Genomic DNA, 18,770 nt, shown 5'->3' with positions numbered 1-18,770 from the left:
AAGCAAATCAGCTGAGTCCAAGTAAGACCACCTCCTCCCCTCGTTACTGTTCAGACCATGATGAATTTCACCACCCCCTCAGTACTGCTCAGATCATGAGACATTTCCATAAGTATCTACTGTACATAGTGAGATTATACAGCTTCTATTCAAACACCCATCTGCCGACAGCTGTATAGTTTACCTGATCTAAAATACCTAAAGTTATTCAGACAAAAAGTTTTATACTTTTAATTACTTTTATATATTTTATTTAAATTTTATTTAATTACTAAATGAGATGCAGCAGTTAAGCTAAATGGTAAACATGTTCATAAAGATATCAGTTTATTATTATACAAATCACGCATTAAAAATATCAACAGGGTAGCAATTTCGTAATTTTTTTTTTATTATTATGTGTCATTTACATTTCTACATTTCCCCCATAGCTCTGTATATTTCACATGCAACACTATGTGCATAAATAAGCCGACACACATAGGATGAGGGGCCCTGGGCACAAAAAAATGGACATCAGGTCTTGAATATAAATGGAGGTTTTACTTGTAAAAGTAATTCTCATTAATCTGTTAGTGGTATAAAAAAAATTCTGAAAGTGTTTTGCTACAAATACAGAATTAAAAAGTGAAATTATCATTGGCTGTAAAAAGCATTCTGGGTCTTAAAGGCCAAAATTAATGAATATTTCCCAATAGCTCACATCTGTTCTGCCTATGTATAATGCATGAAAATGTCCCTAATTTGCACACACAATATTACTCAAACAGAAACAAAAGTTTGTCTTTCATTTGAAGAGAGCTGGGCCATTTGCCCCGCTGGATCTAATAATTTTACCATAAAATAATATAATCTGGTATTTGACACATGTATCATGTGAATAGCTATTCTCTTCATTGAAATAATTATAAAACCATGCCATGTGTTGCTTCAATCAAATTTTCATTAGGCCATTTTAATCATAACATGTAACCATGTGATAATAGGAGAGATCAACGATAGGTTGCCCAATAAATACATTGTCACATTTCTTTATTTAAAACATGTTTTTTTTTACATTTTGCTTTAGCATCACCCTCATATTCTTACTCCCCTGCCCTCTTGATTTTGGTGGTATTTGAGAAACATTTTAACATATAAAAATATAGAAAATTGCATATTTAATTGAGCTTTGATGAGTTTAAATGAACAAATAAATGCGAACAATGCATGCACTTACCCCAGCCGATCATGATATACCACCAAAAATACTTCCTTTCAGAAAAGAAAGAAATGACCAGCAGGGTGTGAAGATAGAGACCTTCTACGAGGAGCCAGAAGAAGTTGGCCATAATGCAGTACTGAAAAAACACCATTGAAGCTTTACACCCAATCTACAAAACAAGAAAAGGAGCAAGTTCCGTTAGTCTAATATTTTATAATTTATCGGCACCAAGTTTCCAATGGCTTATTGTTTCAACCTAAGGTTTGAGGACCCAAAATTAGTCATGTGCAACCTGCATTTAACCTTGTTCTTCTTTTGATAAAAGCAAAATTCACTATCTGACAAGTAACTTTAAAACTGAACTGTCATGCCAAATATTCTTTCTATAAAACAGTTTAAAGCAGTATTTCCAACAGAATATTATATCATAATGTATCTATGCTATAGCTAAGGATATTTTCCTTGTTCTGTAAATGCTCAACAGCAAAAAGGATTATTAAATGGAAAGGTTAAATTTCACTCTGAGACATCTCCGAAAAAGAAGGATTAGCACATCCAAGTAGGATTTGGCTCACAAACTCTAATGAAGTTTTGAACTTTTGAATTTCACCTATTGCTTTATCATTTTTTTACAGGATAAAGCTATCTACTGGTGGGTTTGGCATTCTCAAAAAAATTCACTGTACCAATACAAAACTACGGTGGCCAAAATAGGTGCCCAAAGTCTACAGCAGTTGTGTCCAATCTTGGGTCTCCAGTTAGTTCAACAACAAAGAAAAGCTAGAGCTGGACACCTTCGATCTAGACTTTGTCCTTCAATTTTAGCACTTTTGGCTTAACCTCCATGACAGATAAATTGTGAAACAAGAAGTAAACAGAACTCTACGATCAAGTATCTTAATCCACATATATGCATTTCTTATAGCTAAAATGTGGCACTGCCTTTAGTATAGAATATTGAAACTTCTGCAAAGTCTGCTGTTTGAAGATATGATGATAGCAATCATTCAATCTCCACTGCTTTGAAGAGGCCTCCTAGGATTCCTTACATTGTCAACACAAGCAAATGCATTAAAAGAGTCAACATAACATCTGAAGTCCATTCTCAATGGATAAAACGTTCTTCATGTTTTATTGATAGTGAAATATATGATAAAATAGTTAAGAGAGGTACATGACACGGAACATAATGGCTGTCTGGAATATACATGAGTGGCAGGGACTTATACTGTAATTAGAAAATATAGACAGAAGTCTGTAACTTGCATTACAAGAACAGACATGAAATGTGCATCGTTTAGAAGCATGTGGTCATCACATGGGAAATTCACTTTTAACAAGAGATTGATGAGAGGTCCCATTTCTTCTTCAATGGATTATTTTATCTTTTCTACTGCGTATTTTCACATTTCAGTGAAACTTCCTTACATTTTTTTCCTTAAAAGGTCATTTTAGTTTTTTTTTTTTACATGAGTGATGGAGACCTTTCTCTAGTTTCTCATTTTGAGCAGATGATTACATTAATTATTTGTAACATTCCCATTTTTAATCCATACAGTATTTCTTTTTTTCATTTAAAAAGGATTTAGCTAGTTTAAAACTATGAAAATAAAATATATCCAAAACAGGAGTGCAAAAAGAGCTGGGGAAAAACGATTGTCAGTGATTATCTTTAATCCTTTAAATGCCTCGTGATGAAGGGTTTTCTGATAGTAAAATGATTGTCAAAGTCATAATGAGAAGTCCATAAAAAGAGTGTCACAAAAGCGTCTGTGAAAAATGGATGTAGCTTATTGACTTTTAAAAGTTCCGGACACTCACAGCTCTGTCTGTGTCACTGTGTAAATTCCTTTCGCAAATTAGCAATAGCACACGTTATACGGTATCAGACTGCCAGTGAATGCGTCAGATAAATGGCGTTGGTGAACTGTAACACATTTTGCTAGGCTTACGGTATATATTAAAATCCGGGATTATATGTAATAATTAATTATCGGTTACGGAGTCTGGTTATGAAGCTTTATCTAGCATGTATATCCATTAGATACAAAGTAGTGACAATGTCTCGTTGGTTGTAATATAATAAATGTGATCTAATAAGTAGTTGAGAGATAAGACGGGTTTGTGTTGAGGGCTGCTCACATAGCGTAAATATCAATACAAATAAAAAGTGACGGGCCTGACCTTTTAAACAAACACTAGTACCTTCAGTGTGGGATCTACCAGATTAACATCTGCTGAAACAGGCTGTTATATTGCAGAAGAACATGTTTTATCTTTATTACAAATACACTCAGTAGTTAAGATCACATGTAGCAAGATTATATTTTAAATGTATAAGTCATCAAAAACAGCTTTATTTAGAAGAGAATATTTTTTAAGTATTTTAGCTCTTCTACCATGTTTAGGTACCCCTTAATTTCTGAGCACAACTGCCTATCACAAAGAAATGATTCATAATAAAGTTATATACTTTGTACTGTACGTTTAATATGCAACATATATTTAGTACATAGATTAATTTAGCGTTTGTTTACACTGTGCCTAGTGAACATATGGTTGGATATTTATTTGTGCCAATCTTTACTAATAAATCACATTAAAGATTTAACATGACTCACAGCTTGGATATCTTTGGAGTGATTCACGTTAAGTGCTAAACATCTTGGCTAAACGTGAATCTTTCACATTTCATCTTTTTCCAAATAATTATTAGATTGACGAGCCTGGAATACCAAAATACAGCCTCACCAGTTAAAGGGCATCTGTCATGTTATCTACATATTTTGATCATCCACTAGGCTAGAACATTTTCTTAAATTGCATTAGATTATTTTTGAAACATTATTACGTAAAAAAAAATAGCTTTTTTTGTAGAATATAGAAAATGGCAATTATTGATGCAAAAGTATTTTGGGTTCGATTCAATGGTTTTAAACCAGTAAATTAACAAGACCCCTTTAAATGGTTCTAATAGACAGATGGTGTGTGGTTTCAGATGGACTGTTAATGCAAACTTCCCCAATTTTCACAGTGAACCAGTATCAGATGCCCATTACACCCACGCCTGGGGAATGTACTATAGTCTTTAGGAGATGTCAGAATGAAAACATTCTAAGCTTTTACTCATGTTACCCATCTCAATTGTAAAGAAACAGATTTCTACGTGTGTTAAATAATGTCATGAAATTACAGCGATGGCCAGTGCAGCTTAAAGAAGGAATATGTGCATTTCTTTTACCTTTGACGGCAACTGCAATGTTATAGCTGTGTACTTCTACTGCAGTACCATTCACAAAAGAGCGAAGAATTTTAAAGAAATGCTCCAATTACGCTAACTACTACAGCGTTTACTGATCAATATAAACCCTGTGAGCTTCATAGTGATCAGTGAACACTGTAGTGCTTATGGTAAGCCACTTTAAACCCTTAACCACCAGTCTTATCTCCTAAAGAGATTCTGGCTCTCACTAAGCAGTTGTGGAGGCAGGAATCGTCACCCCAGCTAAGATATCAAACTATCCTAAAATGTTTTGATTCCTTAGAATGTGGGGTGGGGGCACAGCTTGCCAGTTGGATTTTACGGTAATTTACCTTAATTTACCAGTGTGTATTACTGTTGGAACTCTGTTAAAGTAATTATTCTCTGTCAATGTTTGCATATAGTGCCACGGGAGTTATGTGCTGCAATTTGTTAATAGAATCTTCAGAATGCTTTTAATGCTTCATTTAATGAATCTGTAAATGTTTAATACTCTTATGTGTAGAGTTAACACATTAAAAACAAAACCATTAGACCAGAAATTAAGCAATTCAGGAGACACATACATCTCAATAAAGAAGTGTGTGTCCAATTTCTACCATTTTTCTTACAAACCTCCCCCTTGCTTCAATAAAGCAAACAAGTATTGTATTTGAGAATGGAGAGATTTGAAAATCAAATATACATGAAATGCCCAGGGCATATACCAAGGGAATTCAAAAATGATTTCATTTCTAACTCAGCATTATTAATTGCCTTAGCAGTAAAAACAAAACAAAAATAACCTAAATAAATAGAAACCAGCAAAAAGGATTGATGTAGCTATAAAAGTGAGAACACGTCTGTGTGTTTTTCTGCTGCTATGTTTCAGAGAAGGAAGGGAAAGATGTGATACAGACACATTTAAACAATATGTTAAAAATGCATCGACTGCTAAAACGTCACGGTACAGGTCTAATTCCCTCTGATTCACTTGCGAAACGCGTCTGAAGGTAAGGAACAAAATGCACGGCAAATAATAAAGACCGATTTTGGAAATGAAAGACATTAGGCAGGTGCAGACTATGTTGCAAGGTAAACATTTTATTAAAATAAAATAAATAAAACTTCAAAGTGAAATTATTAACGTGAATCCCAAGGTTTGTTTTCTAACAATATACAAAATGAAAATGAATTGTAACAAGATTTTACTTACCGAACCGTCATTGCAGTGATCAGATTCCCCACTTTCATAGAGAATTACATCTTTGATAAATACTGCAATAGCTCTCATAATGAACGACATGAAGAGGTGCATGTGAATGTAATTGCGCGTACAGTGAAGTTTTCTGTTGGAGTAAATGGAAGTGCATTACAGTTATTGATCTTTAATATGAACACGGTCACTTGTTGTTTATTGGAATCACTCAGATCAGTGAATCAGATCCCTAGTTACAGATACCAGGCACAGGAGATAATATTCCAAGGGATGCTGTAGGCAATGTAACTGCTTTGTCTCATTGAAGTGGTTGTAGTGTTAGTAGTAAACTTAACATGATATGGCTACATGGTGTAACTGAATCCCCATATATGTTTGCTAATACGGTTGATATTAAGTAGCCTTGTAAACATTAAATCTATGTTTATTGTGTGTGCACTGTTCCTTAATCTATATTTTGAATACATTGTGGTCTTTACAGCACTGAAAAAATGCATGTTTTGGTTGTGCATCCCCCTCCCCATATACATTTACTTTTAATGCTAAACTATAGCCCCATCCCCTCTGTGCTGTTTGTGCTAATGAGGAAGCATTTGCCTGAGGAGCAGTGGGTGACTGTGATTGGCTGAGAATGTCAGGTGACCACTTTCAGACTATCACAGTGTCTATTACTGGTATGGCTAAAAGGAAATGTGTAATGTCTGCCTAAGATATATTTCCAGTAGGGGCAAGGCAATGGGGGCTAGGGACCATTATTTAGTGTTAAACCACTATAATGGTTTTACACTGAATAGAGGGACCGTTCCAGAGAAAACTAGGCACCATAACCACTTAATTGCGATTTAATGGGTATAGTGCGTACATTGTCCCATTAGGGTGACTATCACCTGCAATATTCTTTACCTATAGCAGTCTGACAGTCTTTCATGGTGGAAACAGCAATATTGGAATGGTGTTAATTTTAAAATCTCAAATACACAAAACAAAAAATCTGACAAATTATGATCATATCCTAAGACATTTACATCCGTTTCCCCAAAAGTCAAAATAGTCTGTATTTGGTACACTCATCCTGGTATCCTGTTTTTTTCTGATATTCAAAATGCAAAATCTTACTTTACTACACCCCCAAACGTCCCAATTTAAAATACTCAGTCACTATTTAGATCCAGAGTTATCATTTTATCCTATGTCTCTGATTTCTAGAAGATCTCTTTTGGTTGGTTCATTTTTGTGCATAACAGAGCTTTACAGCAATATTACCAGGGCCGGACTGGCCCACCGTGATACTGGGAAATTTCCTGGTGGGCTGGCATACTATTGGGCCGGTGCGTGGCCACCTTAGGTGCACCAGCCCGGAGGTGGCACGGCGCAATTACAGGGTGACCGGCAGAAAGGGAGGAAAAGGCAGTGTTTACATTACTGCCTAGGAACATCTCTAGTGACAGTCACTCAGGCGGCCACTAGAGCTGCTTCCTGGTCCAGTGCTGCACAGTGTGCAGCACCTATGTTGAGCATCTCCACGCTCTGCATGGAGGCGCTGAACGCTCCCCATAGAGATGCATTGATTGATGCAATGCATCTCTATGAGGAGATGCTGATTGGTGCGATGAAGCGCAGCGTTTTGTCACACATGCGCAATAGCCTCCCAATGCTTTCCTATGGGAATTAAATTGGCGTTGACTGAGATCATCCAGTTGTCAGCCAACGTGAAGAGCACACTCTTGTTACTTCAAAATAAGAAAAATAACATCATTTTTTTACTGCTGTGCAATCACATACATTCACAATTTCAGTCCAGTTATGAAACTTTCCTTAATATGTCAAGGTAGTTGGACTGAAACATTGATTATATGCAAATGCATGTCTGCTTACAATAAATCCGCTCTTTTGTTTATTTTGAAGCCTGATGAGTGCTTTCTCTCATGTTTGAGTGACAGTTTTCAGGGTTTTTCTCCGCTTTCATATCTACACACTATGCTGGCGCAATGCATTATGGGGCTTGTATGTACGTAGTGGGGAATCGCGATGCAGCCTAGAACAAAATCTAAACCCCATTAAACCCCCCAATAACGACAGACCACTTAGTATGGATGAAACAGGCCACAGCATTTATTATCACAACTAAATTACTGCATAACACATCCATAACTTTATTTATTAAATCTCTTCTTTTCTGTAACCAAAACATTAGACATAAATAAGCATAAATTAACATATATACATATATAACTCCACCCATAGTGTTATACAGTGACCCAACCGTCCTTGCCAATAAAAACATGGAGTGGTTCCTAATCACCACTCCCTCTCACCTCCCCCCTCGTCATAAAAATCCTTCCAATGCCTGCCATCAGCCGACCTTATCCACGCTCGATGGGCACGAGACCTCAGGCAACCTAAAGTTAAACCTTTAGAGCAGGGGAGGTTTGAGACCTTAAAAGACTTGTTCATCTCATTCCATCTACTTAAACGTAACCTCAAACTCAATTGGCAAGGACATACCCCCGGCTAGCTGCGACAAAATATAGTATAGGGTGGGCGGGAGGGAAGCTGTTTGCTGGCCCGAATCCCAAGTGGCACTGAGGTGAGACCTCCCCCACACTGTCTTACCCAGAACATAATCACACCCACAGATTCTTCACAACCAATCCCATGCATCTATCCCCACACTCCTACATGTGCCCTTGTCCGCTTAGCTGCGCTATCTCCCCAGGGCCTGGTATAGAATTTGTTTCAAGGGATGCTTTTCATTCCCAGTCTGGCCCTGAATATTACTTTTAGTAATGTCAGGCACGCAGACTGAATAAGGAGCAGCCTCATGGGTTTGATGTAGCCCTGATTGGTAGTTCGCAGCGCGAGGTTCACAGTGGAGGGAAATTCGGGAGAATAAATATGAAAGAGCCAAAATTATTTACCTCAGCTTGTGTCAGACATATCTGAAGGTTGGCTGTTTTAAATATTTAAGCCGCTGCTCCCACCCACCCTCCCTTCAATTAGGAATGTTGTGACCTTATTATGGGATTTAAGTCACCCTCCTGGTCATCACAGCAGGGTGTATTTGGTTTAAGATATATTTATGGCTCCTGGCTTTGGGGGGGTGGAGCCTTGGAAAGTGTGCATGGTTAAAATGTTGGTTTGGTTTAAAGTTATGGTTATTATTATTATTATTATTATTATTATTATTATGGTTGTTGATGTTGAATCGGAATTGTAAAATCCGCAATAAAGGTTCACGGCCATTCTCCGAAGTGTATTATTGAAGTTATTAAATAAACAATTTGATAAAATAAATTGTGTTTATTTATATTATGTATCATTAAGATTGCAACATTCAAACCTCATGTGTCTTTAAACCATAACAATTGGGCGGACAATGGTTTACTCTGCTTCCTGAATGGGAATTAGACATCAATGGAGGAATTGCTATTCATTAACTATCGCAAACTCTGCAAAATCCAATGTGCTCAGAAATCACGGTGTAAATAATTTACTTGTTGTAAAATACATTTCCAATAACTACTTCAGGTCACCCTAGAAATTAACTTATAGAAAACTTTAGGACAAATTTTGCCAGGGCAGCAATGATATCATTTGGGAATGTCCCGTTACTGATAGCTTACTATCCTTGTTCTCTGTGCCAACTCATGTTACCTGATTCTTGCACAGTCTATTGTGATTGTCACTACAGATCTACCTTACATGAAGGTATCCTTTCACAATCTTGCTGCAAAAATTCCCACCGGAAAAATGGCCACTACAAAATGTCACTGATGACATTGAGGACATGGTGCGGTGCTGTATTTTCTTTTCTTTGAGTCTTTTTGACAAAGGTGACAATTTTAATTTGCATTTCCGATGCTCAATATTCTGATGGCCTCATTTAAACAGTAAACCAGCTAGTGAAATAAACCTACTTCTTGAGATAACCATTACTGATCTGGAATATTTATGAGCGAGTGCGTTGATTTGTCATCCGGATCTCATCTTGAAAACATGTCAATGTCATGCTACCAGTCTATGACGAAAATTGCAATTAAACAAATACCATAATAATTTATATATAATAGTCTGATCAGCAATATAAAGTAATTAAAACATAAAGAGCTTGCTTGTTTATTATGGCAATTTTTCAATCAATTTGCAAATTAATTTGGTATATACAGGGAGGCAGAGAACATATCAATCTTGTTTTTTTGTTTTTATGGCTCCACTAAACAGTAAGACCAAATGACAGCTTTGAGTTGGCAGTCGTATTTTGAATTGACTGCCACTTTCTATAAAATTCATGGTCTGTGCCCGCCGGTGGGCAATCTTTGCATACTGCTTGAGCCTAATGAACACTTTTACTGCTGAAACGAAAATTCTTCATCCTCAGCAATCTCTGTATATATCTGTTAAGGAGAAGATTTATACACAGCATACATGGCTTACTACAAGGAATAGAATACACTAAACTATCAGAGGAGTGGGCATCAGCACTTGTACTCATTGTTTATCATATTACCTGTTCCACAGATGTACATCTGCATATATCCCGAGCAAATAGCAGCTTCCATCTAGAAGTGTAACTCCCACTACTCTTGGGCAAACAATGTGTGTACATACACGTATATACCATGATATCACTCTGATATTCCCACTAACACTAACTAACAAACACAATAAAAACCCTTAAAGTGACACTATAGTCACCAGAACAACTACAGCTTATTGAATTTGTTCTGGTGAGTAGAATCATTACCTTCAGTTTTTTTGCTGCAAACACTGTCTTTTCAGAGAAAATGCAGTGTTTACATTGCAGCCTAGTAATAACTTCACTGGCCACTCCTCAGATGGCTGTTAGAGATTAGTGATGTCCCTAACAGTTCGCCAGGAACCGTTCGCCGGCGAACATAGCGTGCTCGCGGTCGTGAACATAGCGTGCTCGCGGTCGCGAACATAGCGTGTTCGCGGTCGCGAACACGCGCGATGTTCGATCCGCCCCCTATTCGTCATCATTGAGTAAACTTTGACCCTGTACCTCACAGTCAGCAGACATATTCCAGCCAATCAGCAGCAGACCCTCCCTCCCAGACCCTCCCACCTCCATGACGAATAGGGGGCGGACCGAACATCGCGCGTGTTCGCAACCGCGAACACGCTATGTTCGCCGGCGAACGGTTCCCGGCGAACTGTTCGGGACATCACTATTAAAGATCCTTCCTGGGTCATGGCTGCTTAAAATGCATCCAAACATTCAGTATCTCCTCCTTCTGCATGCAGACACTGAACTTTCCTCACAAAGATTCATTAATTCAATTCATCTCTATTAGGAGATGCTGATTGGCGAGGCTGTGTTTGAATTGTGCTGGCTCTGTCCCTGATCTGCCTCTTTGTCAGTCTCAGCCAATCCGATGGGGAAGCATTGTGATTGGATCAGGCTACCATTTCTGCTGATGTCAGCATCAGTGGGCAGATCTAAAGGAAACAGGCACAAAGCATGCAGCTGAAGACTTGAATACAACTAAGATTTACTATATTTAGGGAGGCATGAGTGGACCAGGGTGGCTAGATGGTGGTTTTAACCCTATAGGGTCAGGAATACATGTTTGTGTTCCTGATCCTATAGTGCTCCTTTAACTTTAATCCTAACACTATCACAAAGTGACAGTAAAACATTTACAATACTAGCCTTAACACCAACAGCAATTGTTAACACCAAACTCAACACTAGCTCATAGCCCCCAACATTGGCGTCCTGTAAATCGGGACACTGGTGTGAAGGTAAAGAAAGGTGGACCAGTTATGCAAATTTCATTACCGGCCCATCCCAAAGGGGCATGTCCATGTGGAATAGGGTGGGTCCACTCAAATTACTGGCATGTCAGTGTTGCGTAAATTAATGCTGGGCTGCCTGCCAATCACTCAGACTGGCCCACCTAGGCAGAACGTAGATTAGCGCTAGTGTGTCTTACAATGCGCTCACACTATGCTTTTTGGGGACAACAGGGAACAAACCTGAGATGAAGAGACAGGACCCCAAAATCGTGACTATCCCGCTGAAAACAGAATGATTGGGAGCCTGTAGGTAAAATAATGCCCTCTCAGGTTTAGAAACCAATTAAACATTCATCTTGTGATTTATTATTAAATATTTTTTATAGCACATGCTTGACCACTATATAACAATATAATTACATGAATATATATTTATTATGTTACATGTATAAAGAGAAATTGTATGGCAACATTTTTTTTCAAAGTGGAAAATACATTTATTTATTTCACTATGGGAAATAAACAATACGTGTCTGCACATTACCCTACCCTGAGAGCTTTCCCCCCAAGTCTGCTTTATATAAATCTGATCCATTGCATGGTAACATGTTCATTATTGTATTAACCCAGACATGAATTGGGATAGAGGGACTAGTAGCTCATCAAGTGGAACCAGGTTTTTAACCTGTTAAATGACACATTCATGTCACAACTGGTACAAACACCAACTATAAAGAAATTCTTTTGACCAACATGTTGGAGCCCTTGGGAACTAGTGATCACAATATGGAGATAATTGCACATGGGGTATACTAAAACACATAATTAAAAAAAAAAAGCAGATTTTAATAAAATTACGGCAACTTTACAACTCATTGACTGGCATAAACTCCTCTGTGAAAAAAACCCACTAAGGATAAATGGAATATCTTCAAACAAATATTAGAAAGGTACATTTCTCAATATGTACCATTGGGTAATAAATATAAAAGAAACACATTTAAACCAAAGGGGCTTAGTGGGAAGGTAAACCAAGAAATTAAAAATAAGAAAAGGGTAAAGCATTTCATTTAGACAAATCAGAGACATTCTATATAAGGAAGCCAATAATGCTTGCAAAAAGGCTAGTAGATGGGCTCAACTAGAAAATGAGAAAGTGATAGCCGAAAACAGAAATTTCTAAAAAGAAAAAAAAAATATTTCAACAAAAAAAAAATTAAAGTCTAGGTACACTGAAAATAGAGATGGGTGTGTTGGTAAATGAAGATCAAGAAAAGGCAGACATTTTAAACATTTTTGTTTCCTCAATATATATTATAGAGGATCACGTGGTAAGAGATATGCAAATGATTGCTGCAAAAAACTTTCAGAAAAACTGTGATTGGATGACTCAAGACAATGTGCGACAGCAACTAAAAAAAAAATGTAAACAAATCCCCAGGGCCTGGGGGTATTCACCCTTGAGTATTTAATTAACTAAGTGTGGAAGTAAGTGAACCTCTATTTTTACTCTTTCAGGATTCTTTTCTTTTAGGAAATGTGCCAGAGCATTGGAGGAAGACAGAAGTGGCTCCTATATTCAAACATGGTTCCAAATCTTTGCCTGGAAAGTATAAACATGTGAGCTTAACTTCTGTGGCTGGGAAAGTATTTGAAGGGTTATTAAGGGATAATATTCACGAATTCATTGGGAACAACATTGTTATTAGAATAAATTAGCATGGTTTTATAACATCGGAAAATCTTTTGACCATTTTATGCCAAAGTAACTTAATTGCATTCTACAAATAAATAAGTTGAAGAATAGATGAGGGTTTTGCAGTGCATGTGATCTACTTGGATTTTCCAAAGGCATTTGATATGGTATCACACAATAGGTTAATGTTCGAACTCAAAGAAATTGGAGAGTTGTCACAAATTTTGTCTCTTTATAAATCACTGGTAAGGTCACACATTGAGCAAGCTGTCTAATTTTGGGCACCTCTTCTAAAGAAGGATATTACGGCACTAGAAAAAGTGCGGAGGCGGGCTACAAAATTAATAAAAGGAATGGAACATTTTAGCTATGAAGAAAGGTTAACAAATTTCATTTGTTAAGTTTAGAAAAACAGCACCTCACAGAGGTTTGATGACACTAAACAAAAATATCTGGGGCCAGTACAAACCATTGTCCGGAAATCTATTCATAGACAGTACTTATATGTATGAAATGAGATCACACATTTAGAGTGGAAGAAAGGAGATTTAGTCTAAGGCAATGGAAAGGGTTTTTACAATAAGAACAATAAGGATGTGGAATTCTCAGCCTGAGGAGGTGGTTTAATAGTGTCTGCACCGATGTTTAAACAGCAACTGGATGAATACTTACAAAAACATAGTATTCCGGGATAGAATTTTTAAAGTAGACCTATTATGAATATATGAACTTACGTGAAAGTACCGTATTTATCGGCGTATAACACGCACAGGCGTATAACACGCACCTCATTTTTAGAAAGAAATTCCAGGAAATTTCCCCCCTCATGCCATAGTATTCCCCCCCCTCATGCCATAGTATTCCCCCCTCATCCCATAGTGTCCCCCCCCTTTCCATAGTATTCTCCCCCCCCTCCCATAGTATTCCCCCCTCCTCCCATAGTATTCCCCCCCTCCTCCCATAGTATTCCCCCCCTCCTCCCATAGTATTCCCCCCCTCCTCCCATAGTATTCTCCCCCCTCCTCCCATAGTATTCTCCCCCCTCCTCCCATAGTATTCTCCCCCCTCCTCCCATAGTATTCTCCCCCCTCCCATAGTATTCTCCCCCCCTCCCATAGTATTCTCCCCCCTCCCATAGTATTCTCCCCCCCTCCCATAGTATTCTCCCCCCCTCCCATAGTATTCTCCCCCCTCCCATAGTATTCTCCCCCCTCCCCTCCCATAGTATTCTCCCCCCCTCCCCTCCCATAGTATTTCCCCCCCTCCCCTCCCATAGTATTTCCCCCTCCTCCCCTCCCATAGTGTACTTCCCCCCCTCCCCTCCCATAGTGTACTTTCCCCCCCCTCCCCTCCCATAGTGTACTTTCCTCCCCCTCCCATAGTGTACTTCCCCCATTACCCTCCCATAGTGTACTTTCCTCCCCCTCCCCTCCCATAGTGTACTTTCCTCCCCCTCCCCTCCCATAGTGTACTTTCCTCCCCCTCCCCTCCCATAGTGTACTTTCCTCCCCCTCCCCTCCCATAGTGTACTTTCCTCCCCCTCCCCTCCCCTCCCATAGTGTACTTTCCTCCCCTCCCATAATTACTTACCTGCCCTGAAGCGTGGGCCGGCTTCACAGCGCGCACCGCGGTACAGGAACTTTAATTTAAGGTTCCGGTTTCCGGCGGGACTGAAAGGAAGTGTGCACAATAGTGTGCACACTTCCTTTCAGTCCCGCCGGAAACCGGAACCTTAAATTAAAGTTCCTGTACCGCGGTGCGCGCTGTGAAGCCGGCCCACGCTTCAGGACAGGTAAGTAATTATGGGATATCGGCGTATAACACGCACCCACGATTTTCCCCCTATTTTCAGGGGAAAAAAGTGCGTGTTATACGCCGATAAATACGGTACTCCCAAATTCATTAAAAATGCCACACATCACAAAGATACATGCTGAATTAAATGTAAAATATAAAGATTTGCTTACTTGTCCTATGACAACTGGGTGACAGCTGGGAGAAAAAAACTATTTAAAAAAAAAAAGATTTTCTCCTAATCTATACATTTCCTAGCAAAACGAGTAGCATAGTGTAGAGATAAAATATCCTCAATATAATGAGCACACGTTGTCTGGAGCATGACAGGTGCCATGTAATATGTGGGGTAACAGCTTCTTGATCCAAGGAGAATTCTGACTGTCGTGCTGAGGTCAGGAAGGATTTTTTTCCTGATTGGTTGCAAAACTGGAAACGCTTCAAACTGTTTGTTTTATTCCTTCTTTTGGATCAACAGCAAAAACAGCTGTGAGAAAACGGAACTGGGTGGTCTCTTTTCAGCCTTTGTAACTATGTAACTGTGCAGAGGTCATAGCAAGCCGGCAAGGTATTGTGGGAGATGGATTTTCATAAAAACAGCAGAACTGAGCTAGGGATGGGTGTGAAGTTCTGTTTTTGTTTTGAAAGCAATTTCTCCACTCCCTGCTAGTGTTTGCTTTGTCATGAAAGGTTGCCATAAATTTACTTAAGGAAAATTTCCATGTGAATGACCTCTGATTTACTTCTCGCATGGCTTGCACCATTCATGGGAGCTTTTCCACCTATGAACCAAAGGCATCGTAGAATGAAACAGTAGACAGTTTCCACTATGGTGTACATTCTGTTTGTGTTTTACTTTAGGTAGTACGATACAGTATAAAGGGATACAGTGGTTATATTTTATTATGTAGGCATATTAGACAAAACAATTGTCACATTTTATGAATTTGTTCAGGAATTCTTTTTTAAATGTTTTTTTACAAATATGTATATATGTTTTCCATTGAATCTTGACCTTGGTTGATTTTTCTCCTTTAAAAGGGACACTCCAGACGCCTAAAGCACTTTATCTTGCTAAAAACAATGTATGTGTAAAGAGTTTGTCCTCTTTTTTCATTTTGGAAATAGTGCAGTTTTCGATAGAAATTGACACTCTTATAATTTAGCCTGGTTAAACCATATTGGCTTTCAAGCAGAAAACAGGTCTTGTTACTTCCTGGTTGTTCAGCTCAATTAAGCTAAACTCAAGAGGTGGCAATTGGACAGAACACCTGCTTTGTAAAGACTTCACATTGAGCTGCATTGGGAAGTCTGTGATTGGACAACCACAGAAAGAATAGGTTGGGTTAGAAGGGGAGGGCCATGCCTGGACCACCCCCAAGATGCTCTTAGCACAATACACACACTCTAAAAACTCCCAGCCTGTCTGGCTTACTCCAGGAATATCCTATCAACCATATCCCACTTCTATACACTGCCAGAAATCAGAGAAGAATTATGATCCCACGAGGGATGGTGTAAAGCAAATCATGGGTCTTAGGGTAACTTTATGGTAAATTCTGTTCTGTAAGCAATGCCTGGTCCACCCCGAGATGCTATTAATTAAATACTTGCATTTTAAATACTGCCAGACACACCAGGTCCTCTCCAAGAAACTCTGAGCACAAAATATAAACTCTAAACACTGCCAGCCATGTCACTGTGTGGTCCACTCCAAGATTCTCTGTCCGGCTTACTTCATGAAGCTCATACCGATGACACTCTGTTTCTAAATACTTCCAACCTGCCTGTCTCACTCCATGCAACAGAACTCTACTGCTAAGCAATCACAGTCATGTCTGGGTCACTCCAAGAACCTCCTTGCAACCATACTTACATTCTAAGTACTATTGACCTGTCTGATCCACTATTAACCTGTGTGATGACAACACTCGCAGCCTGTCTAATCCATCTAGTGAACGTCCTGTAGAACCTCTATGACCCTGCTAACAATCTGTCTGCCTACGTAGGTCTGTACATGCTTTCGTTGTTTCCGTGTCCAAGCTCAGGGCTATAATTCATCCAACTAATGGATTGCATTTATCATAATGATGGAGGAAATCAATGACTAGAAGACAATTTTTGTTTCTCAGTTGATTAACATTTTTTGTTTGAAGGCAACAGTATATATTTTCCTACTTTTTTTTTCAGTATCTCTTAAACAATGCAACATGATTTTTTGGCGGGTTTCTCATTTGGCCATTACACCTTCCCAATCTTTAATCTATGGGTTGTCTATAGAAAAACTGCAACACTTAGCATTTTATATATTCTACAGGCCATGTGCCACAAAGGGAGATTCATGCTAAAATATTTCTGGTTTGGTTTGCTATACTTTGCTTCAAATTGTCTATCAATCCATTTCTAAGGTTAGCAGTAAGACACATTGAAGGAGCTTAATTAAGGCAAAAACAAGAGATATTCTTACACAAACTGTTAAAAAATGTGCAATTACCATGGAAATCAATAAAATGTATTTGAAAATATTTAGCACCCACTGCTGCAAAATACCACTTAATCCGACTATATCAACCAGCATTGGAGTTCATAAGTAACTTAGAACATTTCGTTATGTTTAAAAGTTTTGTGTGACATATTATGGAGATTAAAAAAATTCAGAAGAATAATAACCAAGTGTCCACATTAGGTTGGGTTGATCTTTACAGTCGGTGGAACCTGTATTTCCCAGTAGATGGCTTTACCAACTGATGTCTTCATTAAAAATGACAACTGGTGGACATTTCGGTGGCATATCTGGAGACCATCCATGTGTGATATCCCAGCACCTGGCTGCCAAGGTATACCTACTAAAGTGGCCAGAATATTGCCGTCAATATTTACGTTTCTCGAAAAATATAGATCTTCAGCTGATTGCAAAATGAACAAAAGAATGTTTGCAGAGCTCTGCAAGTAATCACAGCATTCTTTGGGGCGGTATACACTTGCTTGAAGAATATTAAAAATGTTGAGATAAAAAAGTATCTGTAGCAATCATTATCATACTTCTAGCACTCCATTTCTCTGTCCCGCATGTCACACAGTTATAACCAGGGGCTACGGTTTACGATATTAAAATGAGTAACAGATTGCAGTTTCAAAGGGGAGAAAATAGTTTTCTTGAAAACATGGAAAATTCTATTAACCATACCCAGAAGCTGAAATAGATAATTATTTTAGGTATTTCAGCAACATCCAGCAAACTGGCATTCCTTTGATTCTATTACCGCGCTTCATAAAAGTGAACGTCACTCAAGTTTCAGACAACAGGAACTGGCCGCAGTCTAGGAGTCTGTTCTCACAATTCTATTGCTAAATGTAAGTTATTCACAACACTGGTACTATACAGCCTATAAATCATTAACCACCTCAATGTAATTAAACTGGTTCTATTTTTACCTGACAAAGAGAGTCATGATAAATTATGGCCAAGAAAAATTACAGCACATGCTAAGAAGGAATGTAAAAAAGTATAAGATTTAACTCTTACCGGGTTAATTACTTAAGTGAGAATTGTAGGGGATTTAAGTGACTTTACAGCAAATTTCAAATTTAACGTCAAATTAGGGAAACTGGGACAATTCATCAAGTCAACTATGCTTCCCGTTAAGACACGTTGGCCTTAAAGAAAGACTATAGTGTTACGAATACAAACAAATGTTCCGGTTTTGGTCCCCAGCCCCTCTAAGAGTGTCGTTAAAAAGGTATTTTACTTACCTTTTCTCCATTGCCACAATGGTCTTGCTGCAGCTTGCCCATGCTCCATGGCTGAGATCTTCTTGATGATCTCAGCCAATTCAATCTTTTCCCACAGGCAAGC

General features: G+C 38.3%; 1 protein-coding gene across 1 annotated transcript in view; it reads right to left on the bottom strand.

Moving 5' to 3' along the window:
* Positions 1–18,770, bottom strand: part of LOC134609201 (vasoactive intestinal polypeptide receptor-like) — a 199,478-nt gene that overhangs the window by 15,440 nt on the left and 165,268 nt on the right. Inside the window, exons 6-7 of the mRNA XM_063452743.1 lie at positions 5,662–5,794; positions 1,220–1,373 (exon numbers count right to left, since the gene is read on the bottom strand). Of these exons, the coding sequence (XP_063308813.1) occupies positions 1,220–1,373; positions 5,662–5,794 (287 nt within the window). The remainder of the gene's footprint in view (positions 1–1,219; positions 1,374–5,661; positions 5,795–18,770) is intronic.

The sequence above is a fragment of the Pelobates fuscus genome, chromosome 4 (genome assembly GCF_036172605.1).
Source record: "Pelobates fuscus isolate aPelFus1 chromosome 4, aPelFus1.pri, whole genome shotgun sequence".
Taxonomy (NCBI): domain Eukaryota; kingdom Metazoa; phylum Chordata; class Amphibia; order Anura; family Pelobatidae; genus Pelobates; species Pelobates fuscus.
The sequence above is the reverse complement of the archived record's forward strand: the minus strand, read 5'-3'. Positions and strand labels throughout refer to the sequence as shown.